Below are 15,770 nucleotides of genomic sequence, written 5' to 3'. Positions count from 1 at the left end.
ATAAGGCTTTGAAATATGTTCTCTCCATAGAAAGGATTTGAAATGATTCTTCTGTGTAGAAAGAGATGGCCCTTTAAGGGAACTAGAAATTTTGAAGCCTGGTTCCCTGATGAATGCACGCAGGCCAGCTGCATAGGACAGCAGCCAGCTGGATGCAACCCCTCTCCTGAGAGAGGCCAGAGCCCCTGGCCCCAAGAGTGCGTGCATCCTGGACCGAAGAACAGCTTTAGCCCTAGGGGATTGCCTTGTTTTGGAAACAGAACTTTGTGTAGGTGAGTTTGAGTTACTGGGAGATAGAATATACCCAGGCAGACTCTGGATACCAAGCCAGATTCAGTGGTGCCCTTCCTCCTGCCCATGAACAGATGAGCCAAACTGGCAAGTCCCATACTCTGGATCCTGTGCTCTGTTGGGATCAGGGGACCTACAGTGAGTTATTCTACCAGCTTGAGTTAATCTCTTGCTAATAAAATACATTTTTTTAAAACTCTGATAGTCATGTGCCTGAAGCAGTTCCTCTGAAGAAATATTTCTCTTCACTTCTAAGAATTTATGGTGATACTAAAGGCCCCTTGTCTGTTCTACCCTGTTTCACCCTCCTAAGGAAGGCTAAGGAAGAAGGCTGAGATCTGCATGGTGACTGCTTGGCCCAGAGCGGAAGGGGCCTGGCCCCAACAGCTGCTTTACCTGGTGGCCAAATTCTCATTTGGCACATTTCTTAGAGCTGAATCATCCCAAAGGCAGGCAGCCTGACCTTTCATTTGAGCAGGAAATGTGAGAATATGCTCTTTGGCCCTAGTATTTCAAATACCTTTGTGATCTGGAGATTCCATTGTGTGTGACTCGGGCCCTGCCCCAGGACCAGATGTCCTCACATTTTCAGTCTTCCATATCTGTACAGAAGAAAGAGAAGGCATGATGAGACAGTAAAGTGTGTTAAGGGACCTAGTATGCAGTTGAAAGAGATAATGAGGGAAGCCTGACCTGGCCGTCTCTTGTCTGGAGCCCACAGTTCTGTGGGTGGGTGGGGGGTGGTATTTGCACAGACAGTTCAATGAGAGTGCTACAGTAAATAGAGGAGTAGACTTGGAATCAGAAAGACATGAGTGCAACTTTGGCCTCACATCCTTGCTTGTGTGTCCCTGGGCAAGTCATTTAACCCTGTTTATCTCAGTTTCCTCATCTATAAAGTGAGAAGGAAAGAGCAAACCACTCCAATATCCTTACCAAAGAAAACAAAAACAAAACAAAAACCCCAAATTTGTCCATGACTGAAAAAAATGACTGGACAACAAAACCCTAAATTTGTCCATGACTGAAAATATGACTAGACAACAAAATTTTTCTGTAAATCAAGGAGAAGTCTTGTGCTATTCTGTCACTAAAGACATAGGGGGAAAGGATTTGAGCTAATCTAGTCCAATCCCCTCATTTTACAGGAGTGGAAATTGGAATGCAGAGAGGAAAGTATTTCATCCAAGGTCACCAAGGAGATTAGTAACAGATAGATTCAAATCCAGGCCTTCTGATTGAAAATCTTCTACTCTTAGGGCTCCAGCATTGCCCACAGAGCTAGATGGGGCAGTTGTGAAAACTAAAATAGTTTATTTTTATTTGAAAGTCTGATAAATTTCCCAGGAAGCACTGATTGGTACTTCTTGGTGCTTACACTATTCTTTTTTTATTTTATGCTTACATTAATCGTCGAGGGAAAAGAATATTTGATATGATTTAATAAAAATCTATTCTCTGCATTTTATCTGTGGGAGAAACTGAGTCCATGAAGAGGAAAGTGACATATGGTCCAAGGCATAAATTTTCAAGTGAAAAAATGTTGAGGTGCAATGAAAGGTCTAAAGGATCAAAGACTTGAGTTTGGTTAAAATCACAGTGTTCATCATTTTAACTTTAGAATGTGGCTTAGTTCCATGGATAACATTTGGCAAAATCTCAGTGAGATCACTAATCTGATAGGATTTTCTTCCTTGATATTCATTATCTTTTGGGGGATACAGAGAGAAGGTGCTGGGCACTAGAAAGTGCTCTTAATTTGCATTAGATAAAGACCTTTGTCATTAAATCTCTCCCTGGCCTACTGGATTTCACTGAATCATCAAATCAAGAAGCTACAAAAAGACATCACAGGGATATTTTTTGGTGCAGTATGAAACAACTCTCCCATGATTCATCATTATCCAAACACTCATTAGCCCCTTGAATGAATGTATGCTTGTGTGTGTATGTGTGTATGTGTGTGTGTGTGTGTGCACTAGCCTCTGTAATCTCTCCAAGACATGAGTCTTAAGTACTAGAGAATTAACATCAGTCTTCCCCAGCTAGCATGATGCTTAATGAAATTTTGGTCTCAGCTGGTTTCACTTGTGTCAATTTAATTCAATTTGGCAAATATTTATTAAGAAATAATAAATGAGAATGCAAAAATAAAGCAACCACTGTCCTCAAGAAGCTCACATTCTCCTGGGAGGATACAAATTGTATAAAAATAAGTAAAAACAATATATATTCAAAGTAAAATAACAGTTAATAATAATAATACCTCACATATAATGCTTGAAATTTTGCAAAATATTTTATAAATATTATTTCATTTTATTCTTCCAATAACTCTAGGGGAGGTAGAGCTATTATTTCCATTTTATAAATGAAAAAACTACCATGGTAGTTGGTAGTTAAGTGACTTGTCTAGAGTGACACAGGAAATATCAGAGTACAGATATCAGGTCTTCCTGTTTTCAAGTCAAGAACTCTATGGCAGCTAATTTCAAAGTGATTTCAAGAAGATGAGAAAACATTTCTGGGACACAGGAACACAGAAAAAGCAGCACCTGATTTGTGTCTTGAAGGAAGCCAGGGATCAAAGAAGGCAACAGTGAAGAGGTAAAGGCATTCTAGCATTGGGGACTATCTGGGTAAAGGCACTGATATAGTCCAATGATGCTGGCATTATTTTTCAGTATCCATGTGCCTCCTTACTCAGTATAGCATCCCCTGCTCATTAGTCTTATTCAGGGAAGTTCTGATTCATTGTAAAATTCATCATATTTCTGCTTCAATATATGTCAAAATCTTGCACTTTATTCTTCTTGGGAGACTAGTATTTGGGGGAACAGGGACTTTAAATATACCACGCAAGTTTGATGTAAGCAATGACGTCAACAGGCCAGAGATAAAAATGTTTGTCATCAGGATGACAGATCCTTTCTATGGCGCACTTACTCGGACAATGCCATCCCAGCTACCAGTGATGATGATGTTACTAGACTCCCAGTCCATTCCTTCTGTTAAATAGCAGCATTGGATATCTCCTTGTGACCCACAGGCTGTATTGATACTTGCCAGAGCCTGACCATTAATGTTCCATAGATACAAGTGGGTTCCAGCACAAGAGACAATATCTCCCTGCAATAGAAAAACAAAAACCAATTGTTCAAAGTAGTGATGTCTCCTTTAGAAATTTCCTAGAGGGTTCTGCCAGATGCATGCATCACAGTTAAGAACAATTTAAGAGTTAGAAGAAACCCCAGAGGTTATGTAGTTTAGCCTCCATATGAAGTATAAACTCTCTTCAATATATTCCTATCAGTGTTCTACCCAAACTCTGGAACCCACTCTAGGCAAATCAGTCCATTCAGTTTTTGGGCAGTTCTAATTAATGAGGAAGATAGGTAGGTGGCACAATGTGTAGCTCATTGGACCTGAAGCCAAGAAGACCTGAAGCCAAGAAGATGTAAGTTCAAATCCCCAGCATCAGACACTAGTTACATCACTTTAGGCAAGTCACTTACCCTTTATTTATCTTAGTTCCTCATTTGTAAAATTGGAACATGTTGGCAGAGGAAATGGTAAAGTACTACATTATCTTTGCCAAGAAAAACCATGGACATCCATAGGGTCAGGAAGAGTTAAACATGAGTGAATAATTGAACAACAAAACCACTGAGGAATATTTCCTTATATACAGTTAAATCTACCTGTCTAACTCCAACTAAGTGGTCTTAATTTGAACTCAAAACTTAGTAAGTTTAACTTCTCTTCCACAGAATTCTTCATATATTTAGGATCAAAGGATTTAGAGGATTTAGAGCTGGAATAATAAGTAACAATAACAAAATCATTTATACAGTGCTTTAATGCACAAATACACAGATATGTATAAATATATATATATATATATATAATATAAATTTCATTTAATCCACACAAAAGGTTCTATTTTTATCCCTATTCTATGTATAAGGAAACTGAGGCTGAGTTATATTAAGTGATTTACCCACATAGCAAGTATCTGAGGTGGTGTTTTAACTCAGGTAAGGATTGTATGACATGATTTCTCAAGTCCTTTTCGACATTAAATCTATGATTTTAGGACCCCGAGAAGCACAATGTCATAGGGAATGGAGTCCTGACCTTTATTTTGTAGATCTAGATTCATGCCCTGCCTCTGACATGTTAATGTCACATCAGTGACTGGAGACAAGTCATTTAACATCTAAATGTCATATGCAAATTTTTTTATTACACATACAACTTTTTAAGATGATAAGATGTAAATGCATTTACCAATCTATATTGGGAAAGGGATTTTCCACACCAGAATTCCCTTTGCCCCTGAAACCAAAGGGTCTGAATCTATACTGTCCCTTCCCTCAATGATCATAAAATACCTTTAAGTTCACTGTTCATATTTTATCTGACTCTCTAGTTGCACTAACAACCAAATATACACAGATAGATACAGGGGCAAAACAACCATCCTTGCCGAGACCAGGAAACCAGCCTGGATGCCTTCTTTCTGATGGCATAGGGTAGATTTACATCCCATTTTGACTTTTAATGTGTTACCATTGTTGGTTTTTGTCTGACTTTTGATTCAGCTCTTTGCTCAATTTTCTTCATTATGAACTTACATCAGAATTTTTCAGTCAGATGCATTCTAGGAACTGGCAAATGTGGTTGAGGAGAAAGCACATTGCTATGCTTTGGATGGGACTTTGTTGTCATTCACTATATTAACTGCTTACATCTGGTCTGAATTAAGAAAGAAGCAAAAAGCATCTCATTCCTGTTTTTTGGATCAGAGTTCTCCATATCACGAGGGAGAGTTTTTCTGCCAGAGCAGCAAAGCCTTCTTTAAAAAACAGTTACCAGGGTTGAAAAAAAGATGGTTTAGGGTATGGGTCTGAGGAGGCATTGATATCCCCATGCCTTCCTTACCTGCAGTCCTATCTCATGCTGCCTCCTTCAATGATCAGAGACAAAAATTCTGTCTGGACTCAGCCTTCTTCCACATGCTGAAAGACTTTCACTGTCAATTATGCCATAGTAACTAGTGTCGATTGAAGACTCAAGGAGCAGACAGATTAAGTGTTCTTTTGCCCACATAAATGATCCATTTCAAGGTAGTGTGACTGGTCAGGTATGCCCATTCTATAGGTGGGCCCTAAAATAGAACTAAAATGTGGTCAAAAGCTACCTTCAGTCTCCATCCATTCTCTCTCTCTCTCTCTGTCTCTCTCTCTCTCTCTCTCTCTCTCTCTCTCTCGATAGAGTTAAGTGACTTGCCCAGGGTTACATAGTAAGTATCAAGTGTCTGAGGTCAAATTTGAACTCAGGTCCTCCTGACTCAATGATAGGTGCTCTATTTACTTTGCTACCTAGATTCCCCTCCATTCATTTCTCTTTCAGGATACTCCTATATACTGCTGGTGAGCCTACTTCCTCATAACCTGGGGCTCCCATCTGAGGCTTTCCTCTTGCAAGTATGGGCCCTTCTGCACTAGGCAGGGAGAGTCATTCTCTATGAAGACCTCATGCTTTATGCTCAAGACCAATCTTTCCTTTTCCCCTTCCCTCATTAAAATGTACTGTCATTGAGATTTAAAGATCCAGATCAAATTACCCAGGCTAAAATACTTCTGGTAGATAACAGTTGAATATAGTGGATCAATTAATCATCAGATATTTATTAAGCACCTACTATATACCAAACATGTTGCTAGGTTCTGAGAATATAAAGACAGAAGTGAAACATTGAACTAATTTTTGATTCTTCTCTTGCTTCAATTTCTCAATCAATCAAGTATTTTCTGGTTTCCTTGTAGTTTTTTTAATATGGGCCCATGACCCTGCCTATTAAGACCTGGTCAAAAAAGGGAGCAGGAATGTAGAGGACAGCTTTTAGACTTTTGTTTTGGCCTTTAAAAATCAGAGAAAGGCAAAAGATTGGTGGGCACTGGTAAGGATTCAGCTCAATACCTTTACTTCAGAAATACTTTGCTATTTAGAGAATAGAATTACTGCAAGAAATGTCTATATATCTATATCTATATCTATATCTATATCATCTATATATCCCCTCCACTTCCCAATTCCAGAAAACAGTCTGCTATCCTGTTTCCTTTGAAAACAGGCACAGTAGCCAAGACCCTAATTGATCCCTCCTGATAAAAGAAATTCCTCAGAGGAATCTCTGAATATGAATAAAAGAAATGAATAAAACCAACCTTAGTTTTATTTGCAGTTGTTATTTTATTCAAGCATTATTAAAGCACAGTAGAAACCTGTCATAAGGCAGCTCTTTATTTTGCAGATTTGAGTATATGTCTGAGAGAAATTCGTGGCAAGAAGCCTAGAAGACTAACTTACAATTTGCAATAAGTAGATTCTTAGATTAGAATCTTAGATTAACAAACCCTTTAGAATATAGAGACCACTTTGCAACTGTGGTAACTGAGGCTCAGAGAAGTCTGGTATACTATGTTTAATTACAGGTGCTTCATTTTAAAAAGAATATTGATAAGCTGGAATAGGTCCAGATGATGCCAAAGAAATGGTGTAGGGCTTTGTAATTAATTACATTATATGAGGATATGGGGAACTAGGTGGCAGAGTGGATAAAGCACTGGCCTTGGAGTCAGGAGGATGGAGTTTGAATCCAACCTCAGACACTTGATATTTATTAGCTCTGCAACCTTGGATACGTCACTTAACCCATTTGCCTTGCATCCAGGGCCATCTCCAGCCCTCATATTCATATTTAGATGGCTCTGGAGGAAAAGTGAAACTGGTAACTTAGCACAGCACGTCCTCACTCAAATCCAATTCATATGCTTGTCATGGCATCATCTCCCTGATGTCATGGTCTTCTAGAAAGAAGGACAATGTGTTCCAATTTTACAATTGAGGAACTAAGATAAATAAAGGGTAAATGATTTGCCCAAAGTTATGTAACTTGTGTTTGATGCTCGGGATTTGAACTCACATTTTCTTGGCTTCAGGTCCAATGAAAGGAGGGGATGAGAACTATCTTCGATGACTTTTGTTTAGTAATTTTTCAGTTGTATCTGACTGATTCTTTATGACCCCATTGGGGTTTTCTTGGCAAAGATACTGGAGCAGTTTGCCATTTTTTTTTCTCCAGCTCATTTTATAGATGAGGAAACTGAGGTAAACAGCATTAAATGGCTTGTCCAGAGCCACCCAGCTAGTAAGGGCCAAGTCCTCCCCAAACCCAAATCTGGGGATTTAGCTACCTTCTCCTTATCCAAATGTCTGGTGCTATTTCTCCTTAGGCAAAGAGGAAATATACCACTCAGGTCCTACCTCATGCTGCCTGAGAGTGCCAAGTTATTGTTCCTACTTGGATCCTAGGGCTGGCTCCTGCTGCCATTTTGCCCATAGTCTTTATGCTTATCTTGTTAGTATATCTGTTGCATATTACACAGGTGGAAGCCTTTGACCTCAACAGGGTGTGTGATATGGGATTTCTATGTTATAATAACACTGATATGAAGATCACCTGCCTAATTGTATAGAATACCCTCAACAAGTGTTTGTTGAACCAATTTTTGCTGGATGAATGAAGCCAGCCTGGAATAGAATAACTGACTTTAGAAAATACTGCCATGAACTTTACTGAGAGATCCTTATTAGGTTTTCAGTGTCATTTGGCTTCCCAGAATGGAATTTGAATTCATGTGAAGCACATGTCATGGTGAATAGAAAGTAGAGTATTGGTTGGAACAGGAATTCCAACTGGGGGTCATGAACTTTTATTTCATACTTTAAAAACCATTTCAATGCAATGTTTTCTTTATAATACTATGTATTTTATTTTATATATTTAAAAATGTTATTCTTAGAAAGGAGTCTCTTGGCTTCACCTGACAGCCAAAGAGGTCCATGGTACAATAGAAGTTAGGAATCCAAAACCTCTGGTGAGGAGTAAGTTGTATATTAGTCCAATCCAGGAAGATGGGAAAAGGAGAAAGGAAAAATGTTTTAAGAAATGAGGAGATGGAAGTCAAGGAGAGGAAACTGGAAAAAAAAGGAGAGCCAGTACAGGAAGCTGTCCAAAAGCCTCGGGGAGGGGAGGAGCAGAGTCTGCTCAGAAAGATTTCCATGCAGCTGGACCAAATATCTTCTTACATTAAGGTATTCTCTTCCAAACTTGTTTCTTAGTTTAAGTTATGCCACCAAACTTGTGGCAAGAAAGCAAGCAGAACTGAACTTGTACTTGTTTATTATTTCTATTTTTTAGATACTCAATCATCAATAAACATTAAGTATCTTTTCTATGCTGGGCAATCTGCTAAGCCCTGTGTATATTAAAAAGAAGTGAAAAGATTCAACAATTAAATTCAACAAATGCTATGTACAGGATAAATAAGGGAATAATTAATGGAGAGAAAGCACTAGAATTAAGAGCATACTGAGACACCCCAAAGATCATTGTTTTGTATGTAAGGACCCCAAGCCAAACAGGAGAACTCTGGAGAAGTCTTACCTCACCACGGAGTCTTACCTCACCTAATTGGATATCTGGTTTTGCTAGGGAATCTCTTAAGCCTTTAGAGCTCTTTCTTTGCCCAACTTGTAATGATGTTTCTTATTTTAAGGGATCAAGAAAGATCCTCCTCTTTGTGAATAAGAATGCAGAATGGAGAAGTGGGTAATTTTCTGGTATGTGAAACAACCCAGAGCTTGCTGAGTCAGGTCACACGCCTTGCTGACAGTGGCCAACCACCTAATCAGCCACATCTGGTGTTTCTGCCTTCCATTGATGTTGGGCGAAACAAACCCAACCAGGACAACTCAAGTTGCATAGAAACCACATACCTTCAAGTCATATAAAAACTACTAAATGCTAATTATCTCTGTCTCTACTTTTTGGTGCCCCTGAGGCTCACTCCTCCCACATGATGATGCCCTCAAATAAGACTCAAATTTAAAAAAAAATAATCTGACGACCTCCATGCTTCTACTTAGTCTCTCAAGCAACAACTCTGCTTTTAATGTAGCCCATCATCATTAAGGATACTATTAGCAATCCCTGTGAAAAGAAAATCAATTCATCACTGTCTCAAAATGTTTTTCTTTGGAAAGAGCACCCATTAAGTTATCATGAAATGTTCATGGATCTGTCAAAAGAAATAAGATCAATGAAGACTTTACCGTGGAGTCACTGATGGCAACAGCAGAGATGCTTGCCCGATGGATGGGGAGCTGGGTCACAAACATCAGATGGTCCAAGTCCCATAAGATGCAAGTTTGGTCACAGGAGCCACTCACAAGGAGGCTGTAGGTCATCGAAGCTGCCAAACAGGTGACAGACTTTGTGTGTCCATACAGAGCCTAAGGGAGACAAACCCAAGAAGTCTCAAGACGATCTATCTGCCATGACCCTCAATATGGTTGTTCTTACAGGTAGGGGAGAACTTTTCCCACTTCTCATTATACTCAACTCAATCTACTTGATGTAAAAAAAGAAAAAAAAGAAACTCCATTTCTGTCTTGACCCAAAGGGGGGATGCAAAGGGTTAGAATTACCAGCAATATATTTGACTAAAGGAAGAAAAGCTAGAGGAAAGGCTTTTGTTAATTCTTGTAAGCTCTGGGGGAGTTAAAGATAAAAATGAATAATCCCACCCTCAAAGAATTTACACTGGAAAGGCAAGTGGGAAGATAAACCTAGGAAGAAAAATCTATGGAATGGGATTTCTGAAAAGGGTTAATTTGGAAATATTTCTGACCCATTTATGGGTCTGCTGTGAGGACAAGGAAAACATTTTGTCTTCCCCTACATAGAAGGTGAGAAATATTGCCTAGGGTTTTTTAACTTTACCTCTAACTGGCTCACTCCCCAGGAAGCTAAACTAAAGAAAAAACAGAGGTTTATAGGAATGGGAGAATACTATATGAATTTTTTTTGCCCCCATCTGTTTCCAAGAGTGCATATGGCAAAGGAGAACAGTTGTTCTTCTTTAGGGCAACTCTGTGCAAAGCATTAACAGGACCATCATGCTTGTTTGACAGATGAAAAACATGAAACCCAGAGGGAATAAATGTTGTACTCCAATATTTCCAGGCGGGTTGAATGTATTTGTCTTCTAAAAGATCCTTAACTAACCAACACGCATCCTTTTTAAACACAGACACAGACACATACAGATACACACACACACACACACACACACACACACACACAAAAGATACACAAAAGAGCATTTCGAATTTCTTATAGGTCTGACTTCCATCAATACTATTCTTGGATTGCCATTAATCTTACTATTTGATTTCTTTTAAGCTCTTAGTATGCAAGTCATTCTTTTTGCCACAGTTATGTTGTGGAGGATCATTCTGTTTCTTGGGAGCAGTTTCTTAGGCTGCTCAAGTAAGTTATATTTGCATGAAATCATAAGTGTATCTTCTGAGTCGGCTTTGCTGAACTTTAGCCAAGTATCCAATATCATACTGGTGTCTTCCCTGGGTGGATCATATGGTTTTGAATGGGCAGTGACATGCAGGATACTGCTGTTTACCTGGGTTGTTATGACAGTAGCATTTAAACATTAACATCACCATCAGGGTTGCCCCATTTGACCTGGCCTGAATCTGACATTTACCTTTCAGACTTTATGACTTCACCAGTTGAAGTATGATCCTTAAGCAGCAGATGTTTGATTCAATTTAGAGAAACCTACCTTGACCTTCACTCTTAAGATAAAAATCACTTTTTATATCAAGGGCTCTTGAAGACCATTTTGGGTTTTTTAATGGACAAAAATATTTCAATATTTTGTTCCTTCATAATTCCATGCATTTTATTTTATTTTATTTATATTTAAAAATCATATTCTGGGAAGGAGTCCAAATGAGTCCTTTTCATAGGACTCTTTAGAATGCTACACTTAAAATAAAAATTTTCTATTTCTATCTATTTCTAATTCTATATATAGTATATATATATATATATATATATATAAAACTGTAAACTATAATTATATAATATAACTTAAAATGTAACATTTGAACTCAAGTCATGGGTTCAAATTCCAGCATTTCTACTTATTACCTGGGTCATCTATAAAATGAAGGAGATAGTATAGATAATCTCATCTATATGGTCCCATCTAGTTTTATATCTTTTGATCTTATAGAAAAAATAAAATTTAACACAATTTTCCAGTGTTTTCCTTTAAATTCTATTCTTAATGGTTATAGTAATTAGGAGATATGCCATTAATTAAAAGTTGTGCTGAACATTCTGAACTGACCTAAACTGAGAGTTCTGGCAAATAACTGGGAACAGCTGGTAGAGTCAGCAAAGGGAGGCACAAATAAACTTAGAAAAACCGAAACTGCCCATCTGTAATTAGGGGGGGAAATCACAACAATCTTATATAACAAAATCTTCGGTATATTATCTCCAAAATGAACTGGTCATTAAATTCACACCAGGACAAAGATGGCAACTTTTATTCCATGGCTTGACTAGGGACAAAAGAAGCAGGCAATATTTCACTCCATGTTATCTAGATATAGAAAAACTGGACCCTAAGCAACTGAAAATATGACTTTTAGAAGATTAATCCAATCTATGGATATACCATCTAATATATTGAAGTTTCTGAGTGAGTTGTGAGCAGATACTCTTTTTAAGTGAAGGATCATGTATCTCTTTGTATGAACTAATAGGCCACTAAATAAGTCCTAATGGAGAGAAGTTGGCTCCATCTTCATTTCAGAAAGAGAAACTTATGAGACATATCCTCTATCTCCTAGGCTTGTCAGGAGACAGGAACCAAGAAACAGGGATTTATATGGGGCATAAATGACTTTTCCCTTTTTAAACAATAAATATTTACTCTCTTCTTTTATTTTTTACTAGTTAATATTTAATGACCAAGAAAACAGGGGAAAAAATATAAATACATACACACATATATAACATATAGTCTGAGAATATATGCAATCTACCTATTCTACATCTACAAAGGGTTGGGGTGGGGATACGCTCTAATATCAATTCTTTGGAACCATACTTGTTCTTGATAATTTTATATTCTCCCCCTCCTCCCTAATTTATTTTTACTTCTTTAAAAAGTTTTTTATTAATTCCTTTTACTATTTAATGCTCAAACTTCTCTAGTATCCATCGTCTAATGAACCATCATATGTAATAAATAATATTTTTAAAGACGAAAATAAATAGCAAAGCTAACCAATATATTGAAAAAGTCAAGCATGTGCAGGTAAATACAACTGTATAGGGGGTGAGGAGTACCCACAAAACACTTCTAAGTTAAATTTGATGATGATCACTTCTGTCAGTATTCCCCATATAATGGCATTCGAACTCCCAAAGGTGACCTCAGTCATCCCTGAGTGATCACTAAGAGAAACAGGACTATGATGGTCTTTATGGATAAGTAATAAAATGTCTTTTATTTTGCTCAGAAAATAGTGCTATTTAGTATATTCTATTTGGTTTTTTTCCCTCTTTCTGAGCAAAAGAGAGAATGATTAATAACATTTTTATGTAATCAATTAGTACTTCTAAGAGGCCTCTTCAATACTAAATAAAATGCTGAATACAGCAAAAGGAATCATTCTACCTTTCCACTGAATTACAAAACTTAGAGAGTCCTTGTGAAGTGTTAGGCAGAATTGGTTTGATTCTTGAAGGCAGCTTTAAGAGTATTTCATCTCATCTTGTATCCAGTGTTTCAGATTTATCTCTGTGAAATCAAATGTTGCTGAAAGGTAATGAATATGACTACTCTTGATTAGAGAAAAAATAATAACATCAAAAATAAGAACCCATCAAATGAGTCAATTGAAAGGAACAAGGAAGATTTGGGGGAATATTTCTTAATCACTTAAAAGTTAGGAAGCACTTGAGAGTACACATTTTTTTTAATATGACTTCCCAGGTTCCTTCTAGTATTTGGGCAATGATAACTTTACAGTTCTTTAGTAGTTTATCATATGTCATCATTCATTTTTCATGGATGAACCACAATGTAAGATGAGTGTTTAGGAGAGAGAAACATGGTTACAGAGCATTAATAAGCCAAGTTCTTTTAGAGAAACCGAGTCTGAAATAAGATTCCACATTTCTGTAGTATTTAACTTTTCTTATATCCATCATATAAGAGACTAAGGATGGTACACTTAGAGAAGAGGTGCCCTTCTAGCTGTCTTCACATATTTGTGGGACTTTTACTTGGAAAGGGAATTAGAATTATTTTGGATGGGGAGAAACAGAGGAGTGCTGAAGTCATTAAATGGAAATTACAGGAGGCGATTCAACCCAAATATAAAGAAGCTATTTGGGGTATTCTGAAAATAGATTGGATCCAATAAAAAGGTGGCTTTGCCTTCTTTAGAGGTATCCGAAGAGAGGCTAAACAACTATAGGTTCTTATAGATGAAATTCTTGCACTAGATAATTTTTGAGGTCTTTTCCAACTCTAAAAATATAGAAAGCTTTATTCTCTGTAGCCTATGAAAGAATGAAGAGAATAATGAGAGAACAAAAGTAAAGACACCAAAAAACCATATGCTTTCACTGAGGTGCCTGAATATTTTCTCAACAAGAAAGCATCTCTGACCCAAGCATGAACTTTTGGTTCTCTGAGAGTGACTCCTTATTAGTTGTCATTGATATATGTTCTTTTTACATGAAGTTGTTTAAAAAAATTTCCATGTTTTTTCCCGTTTATTCTCCAGTGACCTACCATAAATATAAATAGATGCAGACTCTCATAAAGCCACAAACATGGTTTTATGGCCTTTCCTTGAGGTTAGCATATGAGTTAAGTCTTGTGGTTTGGCAGAAAAATTGGGCCAGTAGGCTTCTATTTCCTCAGACATGAAAAATGAGACTCCAAAAATTCAGTCACTTTAACCTAAGACTGTGATACGTTGGCCTTATTTTCCCCATGTGACATTTCTCAGTCCACTTGAGTAGCAAAGGGATGAAACCAAGCAAAAACTCATAGAATTTGTCAGTATCCCTGACTTCCCAGAATGCTTTTTTCCTTCCATTAGGTGAGAAATTCTAAGGGGTCCAACAGAGGAGGTACCTGTTTCAAGTGTAGTCCTTTCACTTTGTCCTTGAACATGGAAAGCTCCCAGATACAAACCACAGCACTGTCTCCTGAGGTTATGACCAGGGTAGGTGAGGGGCACACAGCACAGAGACATTTACCCCAATCTGCTGTGCTTTCAAATGTTGTCAAGGTCTGTTAGAAACAAACACATTTTGAGTTTACTAATCAATATATGTGGCAAAATTCTGATCAAGGACAGTTCTGAACTTCCAGGGGAAGGGACCATTGAGTGCAGTAGAAAGAACACTGGAACCAGAATCGGGAGGGCCCAAGTTTAAATCTTGTCTCTGATACTTATAGGATTATAGGCAACCATATCTTTAAGCCTCAGTTTCTTTGTTTGTAGAAGGGGATAATACTAATAATTGTAAAAGATGCATCACAAAGACATTATAAGGATGAGATGAGATAATGGGAATAAAGCATTTTTTTGGAGTTTTACATGCTCTTTGAATATTAACATATCACTATCATCATCATCATCCCATCAACATCATCATCATCATCATCATCTTCCTTCCCATCTGTCTCATGCTCATAAACTCTACAATTTAGTTTTAAAAAAAGATTGTACTCTCTCTCAGGCTTTCTGTCTCTGTCTCTGTCTCTCTTTCTCTCTCTCTCTCTCTCTCCTCTCTCTCTCTCTCTCTGTCTCTCCGTATATATATATATATATATATATATATATATATATATATATATATACATACACACATGTGTATTATATTACATATATGAAACAGCAAATATTAGGGTAAATGTATCACTTTTTGTCTCCCTTTCCTTCTGCTGTATTAGATTTTTTCTTTCCCCTTTGTGTTTGTCTTCCTGTGGGCCTATATAATCCCTGTTGATGATGATGATGATAACAATAATAATAATAATAATAATAATAAAATAACAAGATTTATATAGTACTTACTACAGCCAGCTACTGCACTAAGTGATTTACAATATCATCTCATTTGTTTTTCACAACAAATTTGGGAGGCAAATAATTTTATTAGCTCCATTTGACAGATGATAAAACTGAGACAAAAAGAGATGAAGTGACTTGCCCAGGATCATAAAACCCTCTATCCACTGGATCACGTAACTCCTGATGGTATTAGAACTTTCACATAGCCTGAGATATTTTAAAATGCTGTTGCTAATCTTCAGATCTAAATCCCGAGATCCTAGGTTAGTGCTAGCCAGAGCAGAGGTTTGAGCACTGGAGTTTAAAGACTACCTCAGATGCTTACAAGCTAAGCTGTTACCCTGGGCAAATCACTCAATCTCTGTTTAAATTTCTTCATCTGTAAAATGGGACTAGAAATGGCATCTATCCCAGGGTAGTTGAGAGGATAAAAT

At 37.4% G+C, this 15,770-nt stretch overlaps 1 protein-coding gene across 3 annotated transcripts in view; it reads right to left on the bottom strand.

The window, feature by feature from the left end:
- The window catches only part of LOC141521024 (WD repeat- and FYVE domain-containing protein 4-like), a 238,790-nt gene that overhangs the window by 7,820 nt on the left and 215,200 nt on the right, over positions 1-15,770 (bottom strand). For all 3 annotated transcript variants that reach the window (XM_074233113.1, XM_074233114.1, XM_074233115.1), the window contains 4 exons: positions 14,391-14,549; positions 9,475-9,654; positions 3,238-3,420; positions 812-893 (listed from right to left, as the gene is read on the bottom strand). In XM_074233113.1, the coding sequence (XP_074089214.1) occupies positions 812-893; positions 3,238-3,420; positions 9,475-9,654; positions 14,391-14,549 (604 nt within the window). The remainder of the gene's footprint in view (positions 1-811; positions 894-3,237; positions 3,421-9,474; positions 9,655-14,390; positions 14,550-15,770) is intronic.

This window comes from Macrotis lagotis, chromosome 4 (assembly GCF_037893015.1).
Source record: "Macrotis lagotis isolate mMagLag1 chromosome 4, bilby.v1.9.chrom.fasta, whole genome shotgun sequence".
NCBI lineage: Eukaryota > Metazoa > Chordata > Mammalia > Peramelemorphia > Peramelidae > Macrotis > Macrotis lagotis.
This window is presented reverse-complemented; position numbering and strand designations above follow the sequence as displayed.